Source organism: Panulirus ornatus, chromosome 20 (assembly GCF_036320965.1).
Source record: "Panulirus ornatus isolate Po-2019 chromosome 20, ASM3632096v1, whole genome shotgun sequence".
In the NCBI taxonomy this organism is placed as follows: domain Eukaryota; kingdom Metazoa; phylum Arthropoda; class Malacostraca; order Decapoda; family Palinuridae; genus Panulirus; species Panulirus ornatus.
The window spans coordinates 1,837,551-1,852,009 of NC_092243.1; the positions used below are offsets into that span (position 1 = coordinate 1,837,551).

Here is a 14,459-nt window from a genome sequence, read left to right on the forward strand (position 1 = left end):
TGTATTAGTGTTGGTATCAATACTGGTCACAAGCTTGGTATTATCATTGGTATTAAAGCTCGTTTTAACCTTGGTATCCATATTGGTAGCAAGATGGGTATTATCACTGGTGTTAGAGCTGGTATTAACACTGGTATTAACACTGGTATTAAAATTGTCATCATCATTGCTATCAAAACTAGTATTAACACTGATATCAACACAAGGTATTATGGCTGATATTAAGATTGGTATTATCCTTGGTATTATGGATGGTATTAACACTGGTATAACTCATATACTATGACTGGTATTACCATGGAGGCGGTACTCACTCTTGTATGCCATGTGGTCGACCCTGGCGATGGTGCTCTGTGTGTGCACCACCTTCTTCACAATCTTCTGGAAATTGTGGGAGTTCAGCCTGGAGGTGCGGGACGCAGGGTACTTCCAGGTCTCCTGTTCCTTGCTGGAATCCCTGGTAAGACTGCTTCTGCCTTCTGACAGTGACCATAGAACTGGGTAGTACACACACACACACACACACACACACACACACACACACACACACACACACACACCTGGCTGGTCATCACATGATTCAGGTAAAAGTGACCCATACTTCACACTCGGCTGATGTGATGTAACAACACACCACACTTGGTCAACATTGACTGTCATACGACAACACAATACATCTCTCAAATGGATGTGAAATATTCGTGTCTGATGATCAAAGATAAAATGACAAAGAAATATAAAATCAAAATATATGTGAGTGAAAATATGAAGAATCTCATGAAAACGAGTATATTACTGACCAAGAATCTCGATAACTAACTTAAATACAATAAGATCAAATAGGATGAACAATGGACAATGAAAGTAAGGCAAAAATATATCTAAACAGAGAAAGACCTGGAAACATTTTGCACGTTTTTCTTCCCCAGTTTGTAACATGTCACAGTTAAATAATACTGGAAATTATAGTTCTCTCGCGTGCTGGTTTAGCTTAAGTTAAAACCCTCGCCAATGACGTCACCTTAAACTATTAGTTTTTCTAACTGCTCTTCGTTACTGGCCAGAGACATGATTTGAACTAGTTTACAGCAATTTTTCTCCTCGGCTTTTGTGACAGTGGTTTACGAGCCTCTAATAATGGACTCTCAGTTGGATAATTGTTCTGGACTTAAGCAGTCAGGAGAAAGGGTAGCGATGACCGTGTGAAGACAGCCCTGGTAATCCGTCTCAATGGCTGAGTTGTGACAATGACTGACCACAGAGCTCTAGCTGTTGTCAGCCTGTTGTCTGCTGACAGCCGTCATCTTGGGGCCTATTAACAACTGTTATATTGGTGTCTACTGACAACCGTCAGCGTGGTTGCTGCTGACAGCTATCTGCTTCGTGTCCGCTGACTAAAAGAAATGATTGACTTATAACAAGTTTATTTTCTTTATAGTTAATAATAAGTCAGTGACTTACTGAGTAATGTTTTCTTCATGAATTACATGTCATGAAGGCCTGACTGAAACAGATGGCCTGGGGCCTGTAATGGAGGTTAAGAGATTGATGATCGCAGGAGCAAATGCAGGTAAGCAAATACGCAATCATACACACAAAACTCTCCCTCCAACACACACACACACACACACACACACACACACACACACACACCAACATTTTCAATTATGATATGAAAAATCATATAATTCGTGGGGGCTGAGCTGGTCAGTAGTTAGCACGGGGCCTGGGCTGGTCATTAGTTAGCCTTGGGGTTGTTGGGGAGGATGTCAACAGTCAGTATCAACGACTCAACAGGTCCCAACGACCGTTTCTGGAAATGCTACATTTTCTTTTGTTTTGATTTATATCGTAAAGTGCTCATGTTTCTCACAACCAACACCAGTTTGTGATGTTTAGCTTTTTTTGTGGAGGAGGTAAATGTACGGAGGCTCAGCTCAACCTGATCACAATAATCGTATAATCCTTTACAGTCTTGCCCGCCTTATGATGCTCTCACCTGGGCTTATGATAATTTTGATAATCATCACAGAACATATTTCGTATTCATTAATATAATGGCATCACAATTCTCCATCGCGTGACAAGACGTCTTAGAACGGATCTCTTGGTCCCAAACAGCCAATGAAAAACCTAAGTAATAACTGGTTCTCATCGGTTATTGGGTGAGATTCCTCGTTATGTTGCTTCTGTTGACTTCACGATAATGTCGAACATGGCAACTCTCCAATGTAAATAAATGCACCAATGTATCGCGGAATTCTTAGAAAAAATCGCTAATTGGTCGTTTAATTATATTTGCAATGAATTGAGAGGTGAGTGTAATATTCGTATACAATTTACTGAGTAATTAGCTAAAAAGAGATTTATATCATAGCATTTTAGGCCTAGTTTAGCAACGCTATCAACCTTTGACCAATTAGGCAAGGCAGCAGACGACTGTAAGGGATAATATGGTATAATCCCGTGTAAACGCTCCCACTGGCGTTGAACACCACTGCCCAGCAGATTAAGCTAATAACCTTCCCACCGTATTGTTTTTTTTTTTGAGTGCGGCAAAAATATTAATACATTTCAGAGCCGCAGGCGACATGGAGCGTGGATGGTGGGCTGGTCTGTAGCGTCTGGTGGGCAGCGTGGAAGGTGGGCTGATCTGTAGCGTCTGGTGGGCAGCGTGGAGGGTGGGCTGCTCTGTAGCGTCTGGTGGGCAGCGTGGAGGGTGGGCTGGTCTGTAGCGTCTGGTGGGCAGCGTGGAGGGTGGGCTGGTCTGTAGCGTCTGGTGGGCAGCGTGGAGGGTGGGCTGGTCTGTAGCGTCTGGTGGGCAGCGTGGAGGGTGGGCTGGTATGTATGGTTGCTGTGCTTCAGGATCCATCGATCCAAATGTGGCTCCTCCTGGGCCTTTGTCATATTTAACAAGTCTCTCTCTCTCTCTCTCTCTCTCTCTCTCTCTCTCTCTCTCTCTCTCTCTCTCTCTCTCTCTCTCTCTCTCTCTCCCCTGGGCTCCCTCCCCACTCATCCGCCTCCCTCACCTCCCATGGGGCGCCCTCTGCCACCACCGTGAGTGGGTCTGCTCACTGCCTAACCTGACACAGTTGACGAGGTTCAGTCGTGACACGTGTGTTCACGTGCCACTCACCCTACCCACTGATGACACTATGACTAATAAAATTCTTCATTAAATCTGTGTAGCCACGAAAAAGCTGGACTCACATTAAGACATTACATACGTGGTCTTGCCCCTCTCGTTTAATTAGGGTAAATTTCATTGACACTATTTCGTATCAGGTTCCTCGTTAAACTCCAATAATATGCTTTCGTAATATTGATGTATTTTGTCTTGAGACAAATTGATATCAACGAAATCATTTATATGATTAATTTGCAGCTTTGTAATGTCTTCTTTTACTAAAAAAAATCTATGAAATATCAAAAGGAAGTCAAATATTTTTGATAATATACATGCAACATTTTAAATAGAAATGGTTTTGAAATACTCATGCAAATATTGCAGAGAAACTTTGAGGCATATAAAAGAAATCTGTAAAATTATATTCATCCAGAAAATATAGAATAATTTTGCTTGATGAGTTAATTATATGAGTCTTTCGTAAAGTAGGAAGGGAAGCACAGAGGTGGGGCAGATTGGGTTCATGAGGAACAAGTGTCTCCCACAAGCAGAGGGAGTGAGGCCACACACTTACTGTTGTTGTTCTGTCCTAAGGCGGAGCAGGTGTTGTTGGTGTGGATGACGCGCTTCACCGCGTCCTGAAACCCTCCGAACCCGGCCATGGTCTCGTTTCTCTCGGTCTGGTCTCTAGAGGCAACACCAGAGGAACTTTGGCGGTCTGCTGCTACTGCTGTTACTGCTATTGCTGCTGCTGCTCTCAGAGCTGACAGGATTAGGGTCTCAAGATGAAGTCATCAGACAAAGACCTCAGTCATTCATGACGGCAGAGGACAGTCCACATTATCATAGCAGTTCGGAAAGTAAAAGTCTACACGTTACTGGACCACATTCGGAGTTTCGGATGAGCAAGTTTGGTGGGTCGTGTCGCATCTGACTCCTCACTCAAGCGTTACCTCAGGGATCTTCGTTGTGTTCTGTATTGCTTGTTTCATTCAAACAAGCAATTATCTGTTATATGCTACGTTGAATGTCAAACGATGGCAAGTTACCAAATCAAAAGCTAATAGCTACGTTACGTCTCAGTATCTCCCTAGACCTATTCACTACCACAAGATATACGTGAGGCCATGAATAACCTAACAGCCCTTCCTTCCAACATGACGCCGGGGATGTCTACGAACTCATATCCACGAATATATTTTGGGACAGTGAGACCCGAGGCACCAGAGGACCTCCTTGGCTGGTGCCAGGGTGATGTGGCCTGCTGGCCAGGAAGGTGCACCAGGCAGGGGCGGTTTTACCTCACTCATCTACAACTACACAAAGCTCAAACTTAACCTGCTGGTGTGTACAGTACTCAACGTTCCTTTAGTTTATGTTCGATAATTCAGTTCTAAGGAAAACAACCTACTACTAAAGGTTAGTTATCCCTGATAGTCACACAAAAAAAATTTCTCCTCAAAGTTATGAACATTACGAAGACTAAATAAATCACGGCAAAAAATAGAGGTTACTTATGCCTTTAAGTATACAAATTATGTTAATGAGAGAATAATAAGAAAGACATTTGTGTAATATGTATCATTATGTAAACAAAGTTCACATAATGTTCATGTTGGTTAAACAGGGAGAAATCTAAACAAAATGATTTACGATTATAAACGAAAATTCGGTGACGGAAATAAAGATAAGTGCCATGTTTTATGTTGGGATTATAATCAGACTTCAATAAATGTCAATGTTTACAGATCAAACAATCACATCAGACGAAGACATTATTGATCTGGTCCGATGAACTGCACACCAAATTCTGACTCATCAGACGAACAGTTTCCTTCAATAGAATAATTTGTAATAAAGTTGATCAAATCATCACTAAACACCACACAGGCAAGGGAGATCACCTTCCCATCTGGTCATGTCATTAATCCATGACGTCAGGTAACAGCCTCTGGGGTTACTAAGGCTCGCGTAAGGCTCAAGCCAGCTTACCACAGCATGTATATGCTCTCTCTCTCTCTCTCTCTCTCTCTCTCTCTCTCTCTCTCTCTCTCTCTCTCTCTCTCTCTCTCTCAGTTCGTCCGTGTGGGCTGGCTGAATGTCACAGGTAATGCGCGACGCATGACTCAAAGCCACAATATAACAGGATGAGGAAAAAATCTCCTCTGTTATCATCTTGAAAAATACAGCCGAGTGTGGTGTTTCGAGGGCAAGAAAAAGACATACATTTTCTGAACCTTAACTGACGGAAGAGTTCGCCATAATGGTAGGTTCTCCTGGCAGAATTATCAGAGACTCGTCATCTTGCTGGCGACAACTTATAATTTGCTCATCATAATTTGCTGCGTCATATAATCAACTTACATCAAGAGAGATATGTAAATATTTACAGATGTACTTATGGGTACTAGTCGCTGGTAAGGTCCAGAGGTCAAGTGCTTCTACTGACCCGGAGATGTATGAAGAAGTTCTTTCAAAACACAGGGAAATGGAAGCCTGTAATCTTAGTGTACATCAGTGTCATGGAAGACTCCGTTAAGTTTGCACTGTAGGGGTAGCAACATGGTTACTTTTACTTGCAAACACAGGGATTAAAAGTGAGACAGATGTAGTTTGATAAAAGATGTCGAAGAATAAAAAAGAAAGAAAACTGGAGATGAACAGTAGAGCAGCTACAGCCAGCCAGCATCTCCTTGATCGTCCCTTCATACCTCCCTCCTCCACCGCTGACCATCTGACATGCACGTAGATCCTCGTAGTCAGTCTTTCTTCCCTCATCCTCTCCATATGTCTGAACCATTAGAACACACACTGGTCAGCTCTCGCAGTAAGACTGCCTTTATAACCACACCTCGCTCTTAAACTGTCGTTCCTTACACCGTCAACCCTAGACACACCATATATATATATATATATATATATATATATATATATATATATGTGTGTATACTCGTAGGGATTTCCCATAAAGCAGCAGAAGGTCGGGTGCACATAACTCATCTGTAGCTCCTGTTATGTACATCACGGTAAACCACTGGAGGATGATAATGGTATTGTGTTAAGCCACAATACCAGCTGCCTTAGCCACACCCACAAAATCCTTGTGACCTTGAATGCAACTTAAGCGATGACGGAAAACCACGCGATCACACACCGACCGGAACTCGAACATGGAGCCCATGATGTCTCTGGGTTGTAAAAACAAACGCTAACCACTACGCCATTATGTACTGACACAAAAAGAGCTCACACACACACACACACACACACACACACACACACCACACCCACACACCCACCCACACACACACACACACACACACACACACACACACACACACACACACACACACACACACACACACACAAACACACGTATACACACATGAATATATGATAAGATATGCTGTCTGTACAAGGTTAAAAGACGGGACAACATGAGTGTAAAACTCTCTCCCCCGTCACATATTATTTTACAGCAAGTAGCAGTCAGACACACAGAGAAAAAAGTCATGAAGGAGTTAAAAAGCGAGGGGAATGCGTCCATGTACAAGGGGACTTAGACAACCTCCAAACCTGGTCTGACTGATGCATATGAACCCCAGTAAATGTAAAGTAATGAGGATGGGACACAATGACTGTAAATCTCCCTCCTCGTTCCGTACTGTAAGTCATGACATTTATGTCAACAAATGGGTAATTTCACACGAACATTGACGTATACAAACATAACAAGATTTCTACCTCAGTAATCCATGCCATATCATCCTCGGCAACCCAAGCCATTTCCCATGGTTCTGTGACTGAGAAATTATTCATAAGGTAAAAACCTTATGCATTCCCGGTGCCCCAGACACGCTACATGCACGTGGAGATCCACTGTCCTCACGCCAGTCCTGGTCCTGGAGACACAGGGTGTTATCAATGTGTCGTCCACAAGTTAGACAGACTCAGTTTCCATTGGAAATTGATTCTGTTTACATTTTACCCTCGGCAAACAAGAAGAATTAAACGATTTATGTCAGAGAAGTGTCTATAGTCCAGAGGAGGAGCAGTATGACGGAGGGCCGTGGAATCCACTGGTAGAAGCGTAGGAGTTTAAGTAACGACCAAGGAATTGAGTGAGAGTTGACAGACGCCACGGAGAGCTGGCATCCTGCAGGCCTTGTAATTTGAAGGGGGGTTGATCTCTGCTGTTTGAATATTCCACTGGATTTGTGAGCGTTTTTCACAGCGCTGCGTGACGGGTCGCTGCTGTAGGACAGTTCGTGTGACGGTCGTCACCGCTGGCGGTCACCCAGCTCGCGCCATTAGAAGCGTCAGTCAACCATCCTGATCTTATGTAACAGCAGACACGACAGTGAGGCTCAGTCTTGCTGGCCCGTGATGGAGGGGTGACAGGGTAGAGAGAGAAGGGGACCACTGCTGCTCTCATTGGGACCTATGGGGAGGGGGACAATTGCTACTGTTATGGGGATATGGGAGGAATGGGGTTTGCTGATGCTGTCATGGGTGGTCCTGTGGCCCAGACCACGCCATCCACGTGCCAGTAATTCAAACCTTGCATAATTACATCTTCATTTCATGTGGTTACTTATGAATCATACGTAATATAATCATCTATGATCCATATGAGAAATGTATCTTATGCTTCCTTTTAGCTGAGACGGCAAGGTCAGTGAGCTCCTAATCCAGGCCATCTTATTGGCGATATATATATATATATATATATATATATATATATATATATATATATATATATATATATATATATATACGAACAGTTGGATTGACTGTGGACTGACTACCACAACTAAGAGTGGAACTTACGTGTTCGGCCCTGGGCGGCCCGTGAATGCGTCATAGTCAGGGACGCTAACCGCCACACCACAGACAGTTGTGTACATGTTAAGTGTACATGCAAAGATGTTTGATAATTCATGTTTTTAGTGAGCTTAATGTGTATGTTTGCGCTGCGGCTGCCGAGAAAGGGAATCCTTTGTGGCGTGTGGGGGAGTTTTTTCTCAACATGAATTACGAAAATTGCATCTACTTCCTTCGGTGTGAGTTGTCAGCACGTCGTGATGGGTTAGCCTAGAGCCAGAAGGTGGTCAAAGCCAACACGGTAATTTACCCTGACCATGGAGACCTTTCCACACTCCTGACCTGAAACCTTAGGTAAGTCAGGTCATATGGTACGAGTTACATGCCCAGTCAGAGAATGCCACAGCCTGTAGCTTGGGTCACGTTTACCTATCATTGCAGCCATGAACAACATCTTGCTGGAGGAAATACTGCAAAAAAAACGACAAATTTACTCGAACTACATCCAATTGTCCCATATGGCGACATATTTCAACGCAAAACTCAGATTTCGTACATAAAGATCCTCTTGAAGGCTGCAGTTCTGGAATAAGAATTACTATCGTTGTGTTCTAGTGCTCCCTAACACATTAAATCAATTCACCAACCTTTCACCAGAACGATCTGTTCTTTCATTTGGGATGATATTACTATTCATTACTATTACAAGATACATATAGTGCATAACTGAACCTTAAACAACTTTTCATATTTCTATAATAACTGATCTTAATTTGTATACATTGCCTTCTTTTACGCTTTTTCGTGTGATCACCTTTCTGCCTCAGGAACCCCTTCTAAGGCACTCCAGCAGCGCCCAAGAAGCCAGCCACGTCCACCAACGGGGGCCACAGACAAAAAAGTGTAATCTTGTGTGTTTAGCTGTATGAAGTGAGAGCGGGACAAGTGAGAAGTAAGGTTTCCATATCTTCAAGTTGGTTGTGGGCATGAGGAGTCTTATGAAGTGCCGGAGAGGCGGCTCGTGTCCAGAGCGTAGACACGAAAGAGTAACTTTCAGATTAGTGTATGTCTGATGGAAGGGCATTTAAGACTGCTGAAGATTAGGATGGAAGGTTGGTTGTTTAGTGCTTTTATGGGTCATTTTAGTGTTCATATGTTTTGCCAGCTTTGTGTATTCTTGAGGCTGGGGAATCTGCTGGTCCAGGTTATTGAGATGTTAGGCAGAGGTAAGATTCCTATTCATTTCTACTTAGAGGTTATTGGTTGGTTATGAAATATTTTGGATGGGAAGGGTCTGACGGGATTGTAGAAAATTGACCGCCCAGCAGACTGAAGTGGGATGACACTGGGAGTATTCATGTGGGTGTGGTTGCTGGCCAGCCGGTGAGTGTTCTGAATGTTGTGGTTTAGGTTCTTTACAGTTTTGTATGTTTGCTTTTGAAGGGGTAAATAACTGAACCGGTGAAGCATAGTTTAAGGTAGAGAGGATGAAATGATAGTAAAAGATATTGAAGAATTCCTTTTCTTGTCCAGATTTGGTATCAGTGAGTTCGAGGGCATTAAATTTGTTAACGGCCTTTGTGTTGATATCTTTGGTGTTGTGAATGAGTGTCATTTGTCACATCACAGATCAAGTAAAGTGGTAATGTGTGCTCCTGTGACGCCACCAGCAAGAGACGTGTGGCTCTCGTGAAGTCAAAGACAGATATGATTCCTCCTATGACGTTACCAGATGGACTGAAGACGTGTCTTTCCCGTGACGTCCCTAGACAGGCTGGAGACTTGTGGCCCTAGTGACGTCACCAGACAGACTGGTGACATATAGCTCCAACGTCACGAGAATGGCTAGAGAAGTGTGGTTCCCGCTAGTCACTAATCCCAGCCCAGTTCCCCTACTTCTGCTGTGGCAAGAATTCCCACCACCACCGCCACCGCCACCACCAAATGCGGTCAATCCTTTGGGCACGACGTCATAAGCCTTATGTACGAGGCTGTGATCCTTGAGCACGACGTTATGACACTTGGGCACGATAGCACGACCCTTGAACACGATAAGAAAAGCTTGAGACGTAAGAGTATGGCTTTTGACCGTAAGAGTCGAGTGTAAGGCTAAGCGCTAACACTGACACACCTCACTGACTGCCCTCATGGCAGGGGTTCCCTCAGAAACAAACATCAAACCTGACTGATATTTGTTATTAGAAGTTACTGAAACTCACTGTCTACCACACACTTATTTACCCTAAAATCCACACATATCAGTCTGAATGTAAGAAAAATATAGCAAATGCAACTGAAACGAACGAAAAAGATTATAGCGAGTCACATAAACCCAAGCTCTTCATCTTTATTTCAGTATGGAATGACTTTGCCGGAGGATGTAGATTTCGATACTTAAAAGACTTCCTTTTGTAATGACCAGGATGAGTCTGTTCATGACTATGGGAGACGAGTAGGATATTCTAGTGAATGTTTTCGGTTGTGGTCTTAAGTTCCGATATACTACTTGTTTGCTAGTGCATTTGTATACCTCTGAAGATATCATTATGAATGTTAGTGTGTGTGTGTGCGTGTGTGTGTTTGTGTGCGTGTGTGTGTGTGTGTGTGTGTGTGTGTGTGTGTGTGTGTGTGTGTGTGTTTGTGTGCGTGTGTGTGTGTGTGTGTTTGTGTGCGTGTGTGGGTGTATGAGTGACTTTATATGCGTGCGTGCGTGCGCTGCATCTATGTGTGGGTGAATTTGCGTGTGAGGGTCAGGTGTGCGTGTGTGTGTGTGTTTCATATCTGGGTTATCTGTGCATTAAGTTACTTCCTCCTGACCGCCGAGGACTCCCTGTATTGCCTAATTTGCACGAAAAACTTAAATTTCCAGATCCAGTTGCCACCAGAAGTTAGGTAAACTGTAAGCAGAATATAAAAAGCGAATCGTCCTCAATTTTCATAGTCACATGTTTTCCAGTCATCGATGCGAAACCAAAGGAAAGGAGTTACGTCATTTTGCATTAATGAAAAAGTTTTGGTATGACAGAGTATTTGTTCGCCTGATGCGGTCTTAGTCGAAAGCACCATTACCTTAGCGCTAAGACAGTAGTGTTGTGTGTACTGCGGTAAGTCATCACAAGACGCAACTCACTCCACTCGTCAACTCTCCAGATCTTTAAATCTAAGTAACTGCAGTTGGGAGCCTTCTGTTGGCCATCGGGCCGTGAATAACATGCTTAGATCCTTACACACAGACAGTCAGGTTTAGTTGAGGCTCGCCAGGAACACCATCGTGTTATTTTCACATTATGCGAGTGAGGAAGGGCGAAAATAAAAACTGTGTTGAAGAAGATTCGCGATCATAGAGAAGATTTGCAAGCATGGTGAAGATTTGCAAGCATGGAGAAGATTTGCAAGCATGAAAAAGACCTCTAGACATGCAACTTCAGTTGCCTCTTCATCAGTTGGGTTGACTGTGATGGTTAACTCAACCATTCACCAATGGTCATTGAGGAGTCATCCGTCATATCTTCAGACTGGCACAAATTGAGTAAAGTCCCAAGAGAGATAAGTGGAGGAACATACCCATAATCCAGTTCCCTTTCTCTCATGGCAAGTCTTATTCATTTAATTTTCAAACACATGTATGAGACACAGCGTATCGGAAAAAAAACTTGATATATTGTTTCGTAAACTGTTTTAAAGAGTGGTTAATACTGTTATGCATCTTTGCCATGGCTGCTTTGAACTGCAGTAAAAATTCTGTATTTCGAAAAACGCCTCTCGAGCACTAGTGAAAAAGTAATGCTTCGAATCTTAGTAGAAATATATCTTTGCTGTATCGTTCGAGTAATGCCTCGAACTGTAGCAAAAAGTATGACGTATCGTCATGAAGAATACTTCGATCAGGAGGACACCCATTTACAAGTGGTATAAGTACCGTTATATGATAGTTACTATCGTATTACACACAGTAACACTACAATTAGCAGCACATAGCACCACAGTAACGCTGGAACGTTACTTGTAAACAGTTACGTATTGTAACGTTGTGACTAAACATCATGAAATATCCGAGAGCAATGTTGTTAGTTAAGACACTGGTACGATCCCCTGCCATGTACTGCTATATTGTTATAACGAAGCGTTACACTCAAGCACACAGACACTTTAACTTGACGACCGTCAGTATAACATCCTGCTGAAGAGCTGATTGATGGAATCTATCTTGTTTTGACACAAGAATCGTCGTTGTAACGGGTTATCCACTAACATATCGCAAAAGAAAATAAATATTTAGAAATCCATCGCCAAAAGAAAGGTACATCTAAAATTGCATCACTATATGAACGAGTTTCTACCAATAATTCGTAAAGATAAGAGATGCTGCCAATACACCGATATAAGAAGGTGATGCCAGGCGGGATATCACTCTAACAACATCATTCCTGCAAATACGTCACTCTAACAACGTGGACACCTGCCAGTTCATCGCCCAAACACCGTGGTATCTGCCAGTTCATCGCCCAAACACCGTGGTATCTGCCAGTACACCTTAACAAACTAGTACCTTTCCTTTCACCACCTATCAGCAGGTCACGTGCCGGCACAGCATCCTAACAACTTAGTACTTACTAGTACATCGCCCTAACCATGTAGTACCCTCTAGTACATCACCCTTAACAACATAACACCTGCAGGTACATCACCCTTATACCATAGTACCACAAGTCACAACGCCACTGCTGCACTTTACCTGTTAATACGTCATCACATTCTTATGGTAAGTACCAATATGTTGTTAGTATAACCCAATATACCGTTAAGATATATACACAGTTGGCAACTACATATACATGTCATTATACCACAGTGATAATCACCAATGACATCGTTATAAAGGCTCATTATAGTTGCAATAACTTGGTAACTGCCAATGCATAGTTATGATAACCTGGTAACTGCCAATACATAGTTGTAACAAGTAACTGTTCATATGTCTCCGTAGTAACGTGTTATCTGCCAATATATTGCTATGATAACGTGGCAACTGTCAATATATCGCTATGATATCAATACGTCGCTATATATCGTTATGATAACATGGACTCAGCCACTCCATCGCTATGATAACGTGGTCATTGTGAATATGTTGTTATCATCGCAACGAGGTACATTGCTACAATAACACGGTATCTGCCATGATATAGTCTAATCAGAACACACTGGCACCTGATATCACATCATTATGATAACGAATATCACAACATCGTCGTTCAAACATAACTGATATTTTACCACGAGCGTCACCTGACGCTGAATGGCACAAAACTGGTCTATGGTCAACGTATGGTCATCCATCACAAACAATCATTATTACTCTCTCGCTTGAGTCATGAGCGTGAATCATGAGCGTGAATTGACAACAGGAAGCAGTATTTGTGTTACCGTGGTAGGAGCATGAGCCACACTAGCTTCACACTCAGCCCATGGCTGGCTGGACACACTGGCTCAACACGAACAACTGGCTGTACTGCCGCTCGTTACGGTGAGGATGGTAGGTAGTCCCGTGTGGTGTGGTTGGTGACCGCCGCTCCTGCTGCTGTGACCCTTCCCGCCCGCACACTGCCGACCTACCAACCCGCCCGCCACCGTCTTCAGTTCCTCCTCCAGCCGCTAGGGCTGGCAAACCAGACACCACCGTTTTCTGTGTTTTCTCGCGTTTTCTGTGACCAGGCGACGTATTGCCCAATGTCCACACATCAGGATATTTGCATAGGTATTAGAAAACTTGACAAACGATCTACCACACTCCAGATATGGAGAGGAAAACCAGTCCAGTACTCTAGTTCATGACTACCCATCTGGAAATCAATAGGACGAGGTAGGAACCCTCTCCACTCAATCGAACGTGTAGATCGCGTTCTGCCTGTTATAAAAACGCGACCACGTGGATCCGTTAATCTTGGTAATCCCTTTGTTCGTGTTGGCAAGGCTGGCGTGAGGTGGGGTCACCTCGCCTCCCTCCAGCACCCACACTCACACATCAAAAATGGTCTCTTCCTCGCCCACTGCGGTCACTGCTTGGTGAGAACTGGGTACGAATGTCTTTGAGAGAGTTGAAAGAAGTGACCACGTGACTCGCCTCAGAGAAGTGACCACGTGACTCGCTTTACAGAAGCGACCACGTGACTCGCTGGGGAGTGAACAAGAAAACGTTCTGTTCTGAGGTCGTGATTATCCTCTTCATTTGCGTCGCCTGTGCGTTCGTCGTCGGTCCTCGTAACACATGGAATGGTTGTTGTTATTTATCATTATGCTCGAGAGGTTAACTTTGAAAATGGCGATAAGAGCTGGCTACGACTCAGACCAGCGGGGATCAGCATGAAGCGTTACGTGGATCAGTGTGAGGCTGAGGAAGGATCAGTATGCAGCTCAACAAGGATCAGTAGGAAGTGTAGCAAGAATCGATGTAGTGCTCAAGAAGAATCAGTTTGAGGCTTTACCAGGAGCGATACGAGGTTCAACA

General features: G+C 43.4%; 1 protein-coding gene across 4 annotated transcripts in view; it reads right to left on the reverse strand.

The window, feature by feature from the left end:
• Positions 1–14,459, reverse strand: part of LOC139755847 (inactive ubiquitin carboxyl-terminal hydrolase MINDY-4B-like) — a 104,571-nt gene that overhangs the window by 29,294 nt on the left and 60,818 nt on the right. The window contains exons 1-3 of one of the 4 annotated variants that reach the window (XM_071674459.1): positions 13,379–13,562; positions 3,702–3,890; positions 315–479 (exon numbers count right to left, since the gene is read on the reverse strand). The exons of 2 other annotated variants lie outside the window; for them this stretch is intronic. In XM_071674459.1, coding sequence (XP_071530560.1) covers positions 315–479; positions 3,702–3,789 — 253 coding nt within the window. In that variant the 5' untranslated portion in view covers positions 3,790–3,890; positions 13,379–13,562. Of the gene's footprint in view, positions 1–314; positions 480–3,701; positions 3,891–13,378; positions 13,563–14,459 lie in introns of those variants that run through there. One more of the 4 variants, XM_071674462.1, reaches the window with a different exon arrangement.